The 15762-nt window shown below is 39.7% G+C and overlaps 1 protein-coding gene across 2 annotated transcripts in view; it reads left to right on the forward strand.

The window, feature by feature from the left end:
• Nucleotides 1–1462: 1462 nt before the first annotated feature.
• PRKDC (protein kinase, DNA-activated, catalytic subunit) overlaps nucleotides 1463–15762 on the forward strand; it is an 87292-nt gene continuing 72992 nt past the window's right edge. The window contains exons 1-10 of one of the 2 annotated variants that reach the window (XM_072411236.1): nucleotides 1463–1730; nucleotides 3937–4013; nucleotides 4097–4189; nucleotides 5368–5442; nucleotides 6024–6132; nucleotides 7394–7506; nucleotides 8403–8502; nucleotides 9307–9362; nucleotides 9462–9492; nucleotides 13533–13690. In XM_072411236.1, coding sequence (XP_072267337.1) covers nucleotides 1514–1730; nucleotides 3937–4013; nucleotides 4097–4189; nucleotides 5368–5442; nucleotides 6024–6132; nucleotides 7394–7506; nucleotides 8403–8502; nucleotides 9307–9362; nucleotides 9462–9492; nucleotides 13533–13690 — 1029 coding nt within the window. In that variant the 5' untranslated portion in view covers nucleotides 1463–1513. The remainder of the gene's footprint in view (nucleotides 1731–3936; nucleotides 4014–4096; nucleotides 4190–5367; nucleotides 5443–6023; nucleotides 6133–7393; nucleotides 7507–8402; nucleotides 8503–9306; nucleotides 9363–9461; nucleotides 9493–13532; nucleotides 13691–15762) is intronic. The other variant, XM_072411235.1, reaches the window with a different exon arrangement.

Consider the following 15762-nt stretch of genomic DNA (forward strand, 5'->3'; position numbering starts at 1 on the left):
GGAAAAGGAAATATTTACACACCCAGAAGTTTCAAATAGCTGGGGATCAGCAAGAGTTTTAAAACACAGGGCACTAGAGAGGTAAGTATATTCAGCCTATACCTATACACAAGCATAAAACTAGTTGTAAGTGTAAAATTTACACCCTAAAACATTTAACCTAAATAATATTGTGGGCATACCTCTTCTGCCCAGGACCTTATCCCCAGGGATATACAAAAGTCATCAGTAAGTGCGTGCCCAGGCAGGTAGTGTGTTACTGTGCAGCTGTCCGCATGTGTTAACCCTAACTACTCCTGGCTGCTTACCCGTTCTCATAGACTGCCACTCACAAGGCTGAAATTGGATTAGATGGACAACCCTTTATGTCATTTCCTATAACAAAACCTGTCATAAAACACATCATAACCTGAATCCCCATGGATGCATCCCACGGCTAATTATTAGGCATAAAGTATTGGACATCCCTCGGCCAGTCTGTGGACCCTGGTGAAATCTGTATTGCTCTACCTGACATTCCATCATGTGGGGGGCACCCATTATCCATTTAAATTACCTTTCTTAAAGTGGAACTAAACTAAAAGAAAAAAAATCTCTCACCTTTTCATTAGCAGATGCATCAATCTCTCCAGAGGTTTTCTGGATCGGGTCCTGCGTCGTCCTGAAACCCACCTTTGTTGGACACTGCCATTTTCTTTGCCCTTCTTCCGCCTACGTCACTCGATCTCGCACTGCGCAGGTGCAAATGCAGGTGACATAGATGAGGAAAAAGAGAGTGCCGATCCCACTGTGCATGTGTGAGATCAGAATTGTATTTCCTCATAAAAGGCTCTTCCTGCGCATGCCCCATTTCTGAGTCTCGATCACCGTGGCAATCAACACAAAAAGCGTAGAGGCTTTACTTTTTTTTTTTTAAAAAAAGGGGTTTAAACCCACTCCCTAAAAATGAAGGCAATTTTTGCTTTATATAAAAGGGTTGTCCACACCATTTATGTAAGGTAAAAATGGTAAACCTTCTTTAAATAAATAATGCCACCATGGAATCTGTTGTGTGTTGTTTAACACCTGAGTTCAGATTTAAAGTTTGCTTTTATTTTTATTATTATTATATTATCATGATATGTATAATATTATCATACGATAAGTATAAATGGGTGTACTTTCTTTTTTGCCTATATCAGACCTCCATGGCTTTTCTTTCTTTTTTTTAATCAATTATCATTGTTATAGGTGTGCAGCTTGGAAGCTTTGCTGCTCTTCCTACTAAGAGCCCACTAACCGGAAAATGAACACCCCATAGACCATGTATTATAATGTATTAGTGTGGAGTGCTGGGTGCAGGTGTATTTCTATATCACGGTTTGTTATAATAATACACAATGACAGAAGTATGTCTGCCCTCCTCCAGCACCACCCTTGGGGTATTCCCAGTCATGTGACGGAGGTTCCGGCCCCATAGCTTTCTCTATAGCGCTCTCCCGCTCCTCTCGTCAGTCCGGTTGCCGCCGCTGTCATGTCGCAGTGCAGCTCTGGCGGTTCTCGCCCTGACGGAGGAGACGGAAGCCATGCGGCCCAGCCAGAGTCGGTTGGCGGTATCCTGGGCAACCTGCACGAGCTGCACCGCCTGGTGGGCTCCGGGGACCCCGGGCTGCAGTGTGAGGCGGCTCTGGGCCTCCTGCGTAGCCTGGGAGAGGAGTGTGTGGTGACGGCGCAGGGGAGCAGTGTGCTGGGTGCGTGCATTGCCCTGGTATAGAGCGGCGACATTGTGTGCAGGTGTCCCCGCCATGTCCCTGCTGCTTTATTCTTTAGTGCTTTGTATTGGGAAAGGTTGGAGGGTCTTTCTGGTGTTGTGATGATATTTGCCCCAAAACTTTCGCAGCAATAACATAGCACAGAAGTTTTATATAATATTTCTTGTTTTCTGGTGTTGTGATGATATTTGCCCAGAAACTTTCACAGCAATAACATAGACATATTAACATAGCAGAGAATTTTATATAAGATCTCTTGTTTTGTGGTGTGTAGGGATGGATTGTGCCTCAGCACAAGTTTGTCATTTTTTTAGGGTTCTAGGTTTACATTGAAAATAAAGCTTAAAGAGAAAGTAAATTGAAAAATGCCCCAAAAATTAAATAAATACACTTTTCTTCAATCCCGCAGTACAGTTGGTTGGTCCGGGTATCCGTCTTTGGGCCGGCACTCATCTTTGTCTCTTCTTCCCAGGTCACCCGACAAAGGTGCAAGATGGGGTGACGTAGGTTGGGAAAAAAATTGCCGATCTCCGTGTGCATGCGTGAGATTGGCAATTATTTTTCCTTTTTTCACGAAAAGGCCTCTACTACACAAGCCCTTGATGCTTGGGTATACTTACCTCTTGTGCTGTTTGCACCTTCCAATGCTGGTCCTGTGATGCAAAAAGCACACCCTCCCAAAAAAAGAAAACCTGTCTGGGAGGTGAATCTCATCCACCCAACCCCACCACAGTGATTCCTCCAGCAACCTCTTAATGGCTTCTGTGTATTGCAGTGACATAGAGAGCAGCAGGAGAAAACACTGAGCACAGTGCAGGGCTGGGGGATTGGCATGTAGTGGTGAATGTTGGTTGTTGCAGAGATTTCACCTATCATATTGCTGCATTTTGGTGAAATGTTATGCTTTGGTGTGATGCAGGGCTATTCATTCCAACAGGCGCTCCAACACACCTTGATATGTGTTGTAGCACACCACAATACATAACACATGTACCAAGTGTTACCCCCCACCCCCTTCCCCCCTAAAGTGCATATACATTTAAATAACAGCAGCAGTATTAGTTTGTTTTTCAGGCCTTTACTCTTACTTTTCACTTTCATTCTTCCAGCCAGTGACACACTCCCTAACCAGGGGTGAACATGCTCACCCACTGCACTGCATCTGTAGAGAGGAGAGGGAAGTAATGGCACCCTCAGACAGAACTACAGAACACCCCCTTCTCTTCTTTACATAGAAGAGAGGTGTTTATATTCCACAGACTGTACTGGAAGCAAATTAACTGATTACGGTGCAACACAGACATTGAAGACTGGAAGTTCACCAGAATCGGCAGGTTTAATAGGCATTAAGGTTTCTTTTAATTTCTAATTCAACATTTATGACAAAATATTATCAAAACAAAATGAGGCGCATAGGATACGCTTCTTACCAAGGTTCACATATAGTTTAACACAAAGCATGGTAACATGCAGCATAGTGTGTGGTAACATACACCAGCATTGAGAACTTAATATTTTCTATTCACTGGAATGGCGTTCAGAGGTGGGGGCAGGAGGTACAGACATTAACATTTATCCATTTATTCTGCATTAGAGTCCCTTAAAAGAAACAATTCAAGATTATTTTTATTATTAATAAACAGGATTTATATTGCGTCATTATATTGCTGTACATTAAATAAGGGTTGCAAATGACACAGGTACAGGCAGTGACACAGGAGGAGGCGAGGACCCTGCCCCAAAGAGCTTACAATCTAGGAGATGATCTAATATTGTTTTATGAATCATGTAGTCACATGATCCACATTTACATCTCCGGGGCTGGCAATCTGGATACTAGATAATGGCATACTAGACCTGAAACGATAATCAGACGAGAATTATCTGTTTGTTTGGGAAGGGTGCAGGTGGGACCTCGGTGCTCTAAGAGGGACCTTAAAACTTATCATCCAACAATGCTATTAGATAAACAAGTGTTCATTCCTATGAAAAGACATTTCACAAGCAACATCTTTCCTCTTTTTGATGATGGTTGCATGTTTGAGCACTCTGTGATGTTTGCAGGCCTTTTTATGTAAATTGTGTCACTTAAGGAATCTTGATATCTGCTGACAATTGTAATAATGTGTTTTTTTTTGTTGATTAATTACAATTATATAACTTTGGCTTGTTCAATGTTTTCTAGATCTCAATACTTCATTGGTCTTTTCTAAAGAGTTTGGTTTACTTTTGTTTGTACGTAAATCCCTCAATGTTGAAGAGGTAGGTTAGTTACAAACATCTCTGGAAGACATAGTTTCTATGTGTCAAATATCAAATAATTTTTGAATGTATTTTATCTTCAGTTCCGAGATTGTCGGGAAGAAGCACTAAAGTTCCTGTATACATTTCTGGAGAAAATAGGTCAGAATGTCCAACCTTATGTCGTAGACATCAAGGTAAAACAACTTTTATTGTCAAAGTAACCCTGGAAGTAAGAAGCTCACTGCAGTGTGTTAGTTGATAAAAATATTTGTTATGTTTGGTAAATCTGGAGTGTAATCGTATTAATAAAGCAGTTTGATATTAAAAAATGGTTTCATGGATGCATAATCCCTATTATCACATCGCATGCCACCCCACCTGAACAATTTAGTTGATAGTATTTACCAGTCACCTGCACATGACTCCCATTACCGCTGTGCTCGGTTCTTCTATACACCAGGTCCTGCACTTCTGTCCCATAATGGGGGCACAAGCTTCAGTAAAACATATTTCAAGTAATTTGGGAAAGGAATAAGAAATTCAGTCAAATTTTTATTCTTACTGTGGTCTGTTGGGAATCTTTTTAGGGGGGACACAGATTTTAAAATTGGACAAATGTTCTAAGCCAGTCACAATTTCCAAATCTCAATTTACACTGGTATTAGGCTTTTATCTTTTTTTTACCTGGCAGGTGGGTGAGGTACTTGCTCCACCATAATCTGAATTTATTGTTCATCCAGCACCTGACGATCTCAGTCTTTCTTAACCTTTCTAATATGAGGGAACCCTTAAATAAACTTGAGGGTCTCAGGGAACCCCTGATAAAAAAAACCACAGCTGACCGTACATTAGCATGGTGTGTGGTGGGAAGAAAGCCTCCTACATTGCAGGCTTGTATGAAAAATGTTACCCTTATAGTCCATCATTGATGTCAAGTTTAAGCTGACCTGAGTGGTACAAATTGTTTACTGCTCAAGGAACCCTGATCTAACTGGAGGATGTAAGTATTGCATATTTACCATCAGGAGAACCAAGGACTAACCAGCCATTAAGAAGGTCACTGAAGCAGACCATCGTACAGCCAAATGTTTTTTTTTCACCCTCCTGGTAGTCTAAGGTTGAATCCAGGGAAAAAAATACAATACATGTAGCAATGTGAAGTTTTAAATGTTACTCTCTTTTTATCTTTGTCTTTATTGTACTTTAAATGTTTAGATGACTTTCTATTGGAACCTTAATTTCTGTCCTAAGCCGACCATACACATGAAGTGGGGGGTACTGACCGGCATGTAGGATGTAAAAGTTAGTTCGCCTTGAGATTTTACATTTCATCTATTAATCTGTGATTGTTTTCTCATATATTTTTTTCTAGCATGTGTGTGTAGCTGTTTACACAAAGGAAAAATTTGCAAAATGTAAATTAGCTGCTTTAGATCTCCTTATAAAGGTGAGTTGTGTTTTTTTATACAATGTTTGTTATGTAGGTTGTTTAAAGCATGATAATATATTAAACATAATATTTTATGTGCAGATAAAAGTATGATTATTAATACCAACAACTAGTTGAATATATGTCAGCATTTTGTATTTTTTTTTTGGGGGGGTGCTCTTTGACATTTAACAATACATAGAACTTTATAGTTTCCTTTAGTTTCATGTTTGTGCAATTACTTTCCTTTCTAAGCGTGTCTATTTTTCATCCCATATGTTTGTCTGTTTGCAAGGATATTTCTGGAAGATGGCTCCTTGTTTAGAAACGTAATTGCTTAATTGTGTTACAGTGTTACAGTGAATACATTCTTCAAAGCAGCAGAATCTTCATTAGCTGCTTGATTAGCTTGAGTGATGAGACACTTCTCCCAAACAAAAGTTACCAGGGGACTAGGTAGTTAAGGGGATAATTCTTCATACCCTGTTCTAAAGATTCAACAGGAAATGCTATTGGGCTATTACTAAGCTTACTTTATCCAAGTGAGAGGTTTTACATTTTTCTGTATTAGTGTGCTTTATTTTTTTTTGTCATTTCAGTTACTCCAACTTCTAAAGAACTCCATTGTCATTGAAGAATTGAAAATTTGTGAGATTTTTAACAAATTTTATGGAGAACTTGCTATTAAAACCAAAATATCAGATACAGGTAAAATACTGTCTAACGAATAATACAATCCATCTTATTTACATATCATTGGTCAGTTTGTTATATATTTGTAATGTAAATTTTAATGCAGCTTTCCTGTTTATTTTGACACCAAAATAATGTTTTAGTACAAAGCATTGCAAACATATATTTTCCGGTGAAATAAAGTCTTTTTTTAGATTTTACTTATCCTATTTCAAAACGTTTAGAATACAAAAAATAAAAACCTGACATGAAAACCAGAAAACACAAAAAAATCTTTAGCAGATAAAAAAAAAAATAGGCATAGGCGTCTGTTTTAAAATAAGATATCTGTTGTCTGGGTTTCTTCAGAAACTCGTATATGTTTTGTGTGTGAGGGGGCTTTAGATTGAATTTGAAAGTTTTAGTTTTTGAAACTACAGCTGTTTTTGCTGTTCGATCCACAGATAGAAGGTATAACACACAGAGCAGGACTTTCACTATCAAACTAACAGCAGATCTTGGCTGATTATTCCAGTTATGCTATTTGATGCAGATTTCTAGGCAAATGTATAATTTAACTCCACAAGGACAGTCAAATGTGAACAGTAAAATCAGTGTAACATTCCCACCAATGTGATGTGGTGCATTTTGTAAACACAATCACATAAGCACACATAAGAGTGAAAGCATAAATGCCAAAGCATTATTATGCATTTATTCTGGTCTGTTTTGAAACACACAGATTGCATTAAAAGGCATCATATAGCAAAAGTAATACACTTTACAGTGTGTTGAGGGAAAAAAATTGTATTTGTGTATTGCATTTTCTCATTCGCTTCGTATTGTGAACCCACAAATCATTGTATTTACCAATAATTTCTGAAAACCCCACAACAGAAGCTTTCATTTAATAATGTATATGTACAGGACACACGAGCCTGCATTACAGTCTATTTTTAATCAAGAGAGCTGTCACTTTGACAGCCGCTCTCTGTATTCTGCTTCTCAAGAGCTTCTAATACACAGAAGATCCACTGATTGCTCCTGGAGAGCATCATACTGCCTGTGTAATCCATAGGACTAGGCTTTCAGTTTGACAGCTCTGAGCGCCCAGCAATGGGAAAGCAGGAGATGTCGGCATAGATCCATGGCTATATTTCAACTGCTTAGACCATGAACATGACTGCTGAAACTCCCTTTGTCATTTTTATATGTTGTCTTGTCAAGTATAGATATGTCTGAATCGTAGATGTTAATTGAAACTACTAAATAAGATATTTTGTTGCTTTTTTATCAGTTCTAGAGAAAGTCTATGAGCTGCTAGGAGTTTTGGGAGAAGTTCAGCCTAGTGAGATGGTGGATAATTCTGAGAAGCTGTTCAGAGCTTATTTGGGTGAATTAAAAACTCAGGTACCATTCTAACTATTACCAGTAAATGTTTCATTATTTCATGCTTACTTGACAATTGTTTTTAGTTCACTCATTCGAATGATACTATTGCAATTAAAATACATTTTCTTTTTACTTTTTTTAATCTAAGGCCATATAAGAAAGCTGGACCTGGTTTACATTTAGCATTAGGTGACCATGTGAGCTTTTCTGTGGATTTTGATTGCAGTTTAAGATTGCACAGTACCAGAATAAGCAGATTTTCCAATTTAGTGCAGTTGAAATGTTTTCTAAATACACAATAGCTCATTTATCATTCTATATATTGTGTGGAATTAAAGATTAAAGCTCAATTTACTATCCTATATAAATGCATTTTTGACATAACTATTTTTAATATTGGACATGTTATCAGCTCTTACTGGCTGTTATTAGTGAAACAAAGTTGGCATTGTGGCTCAGAGGTTAGCACTCTGGCCTTTTGCAGCGCTGGGTCCGAGTTTTGAATTTTGGCCAGGACACCATCTGCATGGAGTTTGTATGTTCTCCCTGTGTTGGGGTTGGTTTCCTCCAGATACTTTGATTTTCCTCCCACAGGTTTCAAAAACATGCAGTTAGGTTAATTGGATTACCCCTTAAAATTGGCTTTAGACTGTGACATATGACTATCATAGGCACATTAGATTACGATCCCCTCTGAAGGACAGTTAGTAAAAGAACTTTGGACTTTTTAAAGCGCTGTGCAATATGTTGGCACTATATAAATACAAGCAAACAAAAGACTGGCTAATCCCAATCCTTAAAGTTTTGTGAAATAAGCCTTTTTGCTTATTTTGCACCAAATATGTTTGATTGTTGTTTTAACATTATTCATCAACTTTTGACTTACGATAACATGTTCTCTGTTTTGTTTATAGATGACTTCATCTACTAGAGAGCCAAAGCTGGCAGTAGTAGCTGGATGTCTTAGAGGACTATGTGCACTCCTGATCAACTTTACAAAATCAGTTGAAGAAGGTAAATTACTGTTTTTGTTTGTGACAATTACCGACAGGAACATAGAAAGAGCTAAAAAAATAAATAGGAAATGCCTTACTCAAATATTTATTACCATATTCTGCAATAAATTGTGAGTGCCACAGTCTTCTAATCCAAAGACCCAAGAGTCCCACGTTTCTGACATGTCTAGTCTGAAATCATGCAACAAATTACAGCGTATGGGTGTATAGCATATGGTATATGGGTTTTTGGAAACACCAATACAGCTTTCTCTAGCAGTAAAAAAAATTGGCTATGCTAGACACTTTCAAATATAGGGTTAGTGAACACGCATGTCTCTTTGAATGATTGAGTTCTTTGTACAATTAAAAAAGACATATCCCTTTTATGGTGTGTGCTGTAGTCCTGAACAGGAAGCACATTGTACATATTTGAAAAGTATGTGAGGCTGCTGCAAGTAATTAAAAAACAAAACAGCAATTTATTATGTATGATCAGCTTTATTTGTACTTTCAGTACTTAATCATAGCACATGTCTGCAACTCAGAGCTTACCCTAAAGGTAAGATTGGGGCTAACTTTGCTGTCACTGCCACTTGCAATTATACAGTCAGATCAAAGCTGTCTTCTTCCTGTGTGACAAAGGCCCCTGTTTCTTTAGGTGACGGAAGTAGAGGGAACCTGACTTTTGATTCCCATATCTGATGTAACAGATACCCAATGATAGCAAATAGAGCACAGAATAAAGATGGCAGACAGAAACAGAGCTGTATATTAAGTATTTGCTAGTATGGATTATAAACATATTACTTTTTTTCCACAGATGCAAAAGTCTCAAAAGAGATTTTTGAATACACAGTGAAGGCAATAAGTCCACAGGTATACATACAATAAATATTGCTTGCATCTGAATCAATGGAATTTTTATTTATGCATAGATTTTTTTCATCACTTTATTTATGTGTGCTTCCCTCACAGGTTGATTTGAAGAGATATGCAGTCCCTGCAGGTGGGATGTTTTTTTTTTTTTGTGGGAGATCTGTGGTCCTAGAAACATCAGTTTACGTTTTAATATTATTAATAAAGAGGATTTATATAGCGCCAACATATTACGCAGTGCTGTACATTAAATAGGGATTGCAAATGACAGACTAATACAGACAGTGATACAGGAGGAGAGGACCCTGCCCCAAAGAGCTTCAAATCTAGGAGATGGGGGAATTAACACACAATAGGAGGTGAGATATGTAGTGGTGGGAAGTAGTGACGGTTTCAAAAGCCAGAAGAAGATAGGTAGGCAAGTTTGAAAAAATGTGTTTTATGTGCTCTTTTATGAGCAGGAAGTAGGAGCAAGCCGAATAGGACGAGGAAGACCATTCCAGAGAGTCAGGGCAGCTCTAGAAAAGTCTTGGAGCCGTGCGTGTGTTGAGGTTATGAGTGAGGAGGTCAGCTGTAGGTCTTTAGAGGAGCGGAGAGAGCGGCTGGGGGAGTATTTTTTTTACCAGGTCAGAAAGGTAAGTCGTACAAGAACTGTGGAGGGATTTGAAGGCAAAGCACAGCTTTGAATTTGCATCCTAAGTGAAATGGAAGCCAGTGAAGAGAACTGCAAAGAGATGCAGCAGAAGAGGAGCGGTGGGATGGATGGATCAGTCTGGCTGCAGCGTTCATGATAGATTGTAGAGGAGAGAAATGGGTTGGTGGAATACCAGAGAGGAGGAGGTTACAGTAGTCCAGACTAGAGATGATAAGAGGGTGTACAAGGAGTTTGATGGTCTCTGGGGACAGGTAGGGGCGGATTTTGGAGATGTTGCGTAGGTGAAAGCGACAGGACCTGGAAATGTTCTGAATATGGGGGGTGAATAAGGGGGGAGAATCAAAGGTGACGCCAAGACAACGTGCCTGAGGGTAGGGACAAATAACAGTGTTTTTAACAGGAATATGTCAGGGGGGAATTTGAGGGGGGGGGGGGGATGATGAGTTCTGTTTTATCCAGGTTGAGTTTCAGGAATCGGTCAGACATCCATGATAAGATAGCTGACAGGCAGCATGAGACCTTATTGAGGACTGAAGGAGATAGGTCAGGGGTTGACAGATAGATTTGAGTGTCATCAGCATACAGCATACAGATGGTACTGTAAGCCAAAGGAGGATATGTGACTACCAAGAGAGGAGGTGTACAGAGAAAAGGTAACCGGCCCAAGGACTGACCCTTGGGGAACACCAACAGGGAGGAGAGTGGGAGAGGAGGAATTACCATTGAAAGGAGCAGTCAGAAAGATAGGAAGCAAACCAAGAGAGAGCAGTGTCACTGATACCAATGGAGCACATGATTTGTATTAGAAGGGGGTGATCGACAGTGTCAAAAGCAAAAGAAAGATCATGGAAAAGGAGGAAGAGAAAGTTGTCTTGAGACTTAGCTCTGATGAGTTCATTGGCCACTTTAGTAAGTGCTGTTTCAGTGGAATGGGTAGGGTCAAGGAGAGAGTCGGTAATCGGTGAGTCATTTATATACAGGCCCTCAAGAATTTTGTAAGCGTAATGGGGAAGGGAGATAGGACCGTAGCTGGAAGGTAGGGAGAGGTCTATTGAGGGTTTCTTCAGAATAGGGGGAAATATGACATGTCTGAAAGCGGAGGGGTAGATATCAGTAGAAAGGGATAGGTTGAATAGTTCGGTTGGGGGGAGCCAGGGTGAAGGAATGGGCACGGAGTAGATCAGCGGGAATTGGGTCAAGCGGAAAGGTAGTAGATGGGGATGATGAAAGAAGAGAGGAGACTTCATCCACAGTAACAGTGCTGAGGGAGGCCAGTGATGACAGCTGAGAAATAATTTTTACTTGGTGACAGTGAGCTCCGTGGTAAAATTTTGTAGCTTGGCTTTATAGTCCATGAAGTCAACGCTGAGGCCAGATTTTCTCCACGTGCGCTCAGCTGCACAAACAGTTTTTCGTAGCTGTTTGCTGTGATTGTTGTGCCAGGTACAGGGGGTAGCGGAAAGTGACAGGGGCAACTTTAGCCGGAGAAAGAGTATAGTTGAACCGAGTGTCAGCTTTATCCAGAGATGTGATTTTAGAGAGGGTGGGGGTTATGGAATTAAGGCAGTTTGAGTATAGGTTGTGGTCAAGGTTACAGATATCGCTCTGCCATTGACTAGGTCTGGGATGTGGCAAAGGGGGGCAAGAGTTGATAGGTTGAAGGTGATAAGGTTGTGATTAGAAAGGGGAAATGATGAAAGGGGAAATTTGAGTCCAATTGAAGAGGTAAAAAGAGCAGTTTGGCTGGGGAAGAATGGTTGGGCTTATCCGCTGCAACAATAAAGTAACTGAGGATGAGGGTGGCAGGTCAAGGCAAAGAATGTGTTGGAGCCAAGAAGCAAAGTTATCCAAAAATTGTGCTACTAGGCCGGGGGGCTGGTAGACAGATCTGGTAGACTGCCAGAGAAAGGGGGTAAGAACATATGGGTGAAAGGGTGAATGGGGATGAGGTTAGGAAAAGAGAGTGTCTTGCTGAGAGTATATGGAAGAGGGAGGCTGTGTGGGGGACCAAGGTTGGGTGAGATGTCACCAGAAAGTATCAGTAGTGAAAAAAAGCTTTATCAGACTGGGGAGGACAGGGAGTAGAGCCAGCAAAGAGAGAGCAGGGTGAATAATACATTTTAACAGATAATTGAGAACCATATGAATACAATAAACAATGTGGCAAACAGTCCATGAGAGCCGGTCCTGTAATGTGGGTTGTAGTGAGGCTTATAAACTTGTTGATTTCCATGAGTGGAATATGATGAGTCAGGCACAGAGACGGTTTGGTGAAATAGCAGTTCAGAATGGCAGCAGTAGAGGTTGTGTTTGACTCAAGGTAGATGAATCAGTCCAAAGGCAGGAGATGGAAGTTGCAGATTGTAATTGTGTTCCAATTACGGTTTCAATTATCTGCATTAATTCCTATTGCACTTATAATTTTGGCACTTAAGATTGGTTTATTAAAGGTTGCAGTCAGCCATTAAAGATTACTCTTGTTTAATGACAAAAAGCTGATATGAATTTGGGTTCCTGATAACCCCAGAAGTTTTTCACAATGAATGAGCTGTCCTAATACAATGCATATTATTGTGCAGCCTAACCCACATTAACCTCCCTAGCGGTAACCCCGACAGAGACTCGGGGTAGAAAAAAGTTGCTACAAGTGGTAACCCCGAGTCTCTCTCGGGGTTGGAACACCTAGGGAAGGTTAGTAAATAGAGCGCTTACCTGATCCACCGGGGTCCCACGCCGTCCAGCGCCGCGATCTCTGTCTTCTTTCTTCTTCCTGCTTCTGCATCCGATGAATCACCGGGGGAGTTCCCGGTGACGTCGGTGCGTGTCTACATCCTATCTGGGCGGGGCGGGAAATTCAAAATCCATTTGTATTGCATTCAATACAAAATAACTGTATTGAATGCAATACAATGGATTTTTATGTGTAAAAGCAGTACATTGTTTTCAAGAGCATTTATTTTACAGTATGTATAATACTATAAGTATAATATGTTTTTTTTTTTTTTTTTTTTTTTTCAAATATATAGATTTTTTTAATTCATTCAATTTATTTTTTTTCAAATTCAAATGATTTTGTGTTTCCAACTTTATTATACTCATACTATTATATTATACTGTAAAATAAATTTTCATGAAAAACAATGTACCGCTTTTAGACATATAAAACCGGAAAGAAATGAACCGCTAGGGAGGTTAATCAGTAGATGTAGTGCATTACACTCAAGTTTATCTATAGTATGATATCCATTGCATCATTTCCAGCTTTTCATCTAAGTTATTTTTTTAGTATGCCAACAGTGGAATGGTCACATATAGAAATAAAAGTTTCAGCATTTGTAGGGCCCAGGCAAAGGTGAAGGAGGCGACAACCTTGGTGCATAGTTCACAGTGGCAGTCTGACACCCTTCATGTAGTGCTGTAGACTTAGATACACACCAGCCTGTGAGAACATTTATTAGTTGTTTTTTACAAATTATTGCTGTATTTTGCAGTTGATGTACTTTCCTTTTTTATAGCTGGATTAAATATTATGGCCTTACATGCTTCCCAGTTCAGTAATTACCTCATAGACAATTATAGGTCCCTCTTCGAAGTAATGTCTAAGTGGTGTGGCCACTCCAATCATGAAATGAAAAAACTTGGATTAGTAGCTTTGGAGTCATTTTTAAAACAAGTAAGTACTGTTCACCTAATGACAAATTTTAGTTTACATTTGAAGCAAAGAAGTAAGATGATACTTACACTTCTTGCCGATTGTAATGACAAGGACCATCTTTATAAACTGCATTTGTGGTTGCTGTATATTCTAGGCTATCCCTTTTGCTTGTTTAAAATTGAATGTCAACCACAAAATACATACATGAATCACATGTTTGTGTGTACAATGTTGGTTTGCAAATTAAGGAAAAGAAGAATGTCCAATCCACAATTTTAATATCAAAAATATTAAAATAAAAAGGAGATTTGCTGGCCTACAAACAATCTCTACCTTTTATTATCACAAATATCTTTATTTTATTTGTTTAGTATTATTCCCCTCCCCGCAAACATAGATAGTACTTTAATAAAAATAAAACCTTCTAAAGCTACCTACATACACTAGATAATTGCCACTAGAAAATCTAGTGTGTGCACAGTGGCCCACAGTGAATCAATAAATGCCCAATTGGGGATGATCGCTGTCATTTTCTATGGATGAGGACACAGAAGTGCCCCTCACTTTTTCTCCCCCCCCCTCATAGAACAGAATAAAGGTGTGTGTACAACAATTGTTCATCCTATTGCTGTTGGAAACAATCAGGAAAGATAATTTTGAGGAACATAAATCCAACATGTGTACATAGCCTAATAGCCCTCCACAATATTTACACGGCTCTTTGTATCATATGTGTGGAATTTATATCAATTACTCCCGCTCAGGTTAGATTGTATAACGTTATATTTCAGACCTATATAGATTTAAAAAAATAAAAGGGTTGTCTGTAGGCCAATATATCATCCCTATGCACTTACCTTTTTAATACATTTGAAATATACTGTCAATGAAAACCCTACAAAATAGACAGTGGAGAAACTATCATCTACCCCTGGATTTTGACTGGTTGTTATTAACTGTTATAGACTTTTTGATGATTATTATCTAGTTTGCTGAGGTGGGACAACTGTTATATTCATGGATACAGGGCTTCAGCAATGGGGGTAGCCATGTTGTTACCCCCTTGCCGGATTTCCTTTAGCCCCACTGTTTTCTTATATTTTCCATTTCCGTTTAGTTCAGACCTGCCTTTGAGTTGTGTGGTCCCTTGCAACACCTTGTGGCTGGCACCTTGCCAGCAGCATCAACACTTGCACTGCAGCTCTGATTCTTAACAAACCAGTGTCTGCAGATCTGACAGCTAGTGGCAATGAGCCATACTGGTACCTTCTATGTGGTGTCTCTTGAGAGGCAGCGGTTCATGGTGTGAGGAAGCAATAAATGTACTGCAGCCTCATTGGGAACCTAGCCTTAGAGATTGTATGATTTTGATATTTTGATTTGCTTATTTTGAAGTCTGTATTGCCCAGGAAATTTTCACACAGCCACTTGAATGCATCCTAAAGCTACGTACACACGTCAACTTTTGCTTGCCCAATAATCGGCATCGGCTGGATATCGGGCAAGAATCTGGCGTGTGTACAGCCCACGTCATTCATCGTCCGTGGATCCGTCCTGGCGGATCCACGAATGATGAACGACGAGCGATCCTAATGCAAGGGAAGGGGGAGAGCGCACAGCAGGGTGCAGCTTCGTCACTTCCCCCCCTCCCCTCTCCATAGAGCAGAACGGTGCTGTATGTACAGCACTCGTTCATGCATCTTGCGGTTCTTATCGTTGGAAAGGATCGTGAAAGATCCTTTCCAACGACAAGAATTGCACGTGTGTATGCGGCTTTAGCTTCTAGCTCTGCTTCTGAGATTGTTTGAAAAAATCATCCTGCAAAAGTTTGATTTACCCATGGCCTTTACAAAGTTCTTCACAAAGTTCTTCATCAAGCCTAACTTGATATGGAGAGGTGGCAGAAATATTTTATGCGGATCAACCAGAGGCAGAAACTTGACACTGCTTGTTGCGGGCTTATAGGTATCTCTTGGTAGCCAATCACGCTTGACATTATGGTCTCCCGTAGATTGGCTGTCCCACAGGTATAGGAAACAGCAATATTTTTTAAATCCTCCTTGCATTCCCATCAGCAGGCCATTGACCTT

The sequence above is a fragment of the Pyxicephalus adspersus genome, chromosome 5, assembly GCF_032062135.1.
Source record: "Pyxicephalus adspersus chromosome 5, UCB_Pads_2.0, whole genome shotgun sequence".
In the NCBI taxonomy this organism is placed as follows: Eukaryota; Metazoa; Chordata; class Amphibia; order Anura; family Pyxicephalidae; genus Pyxicephalus; species Pyxicephalus adspersus.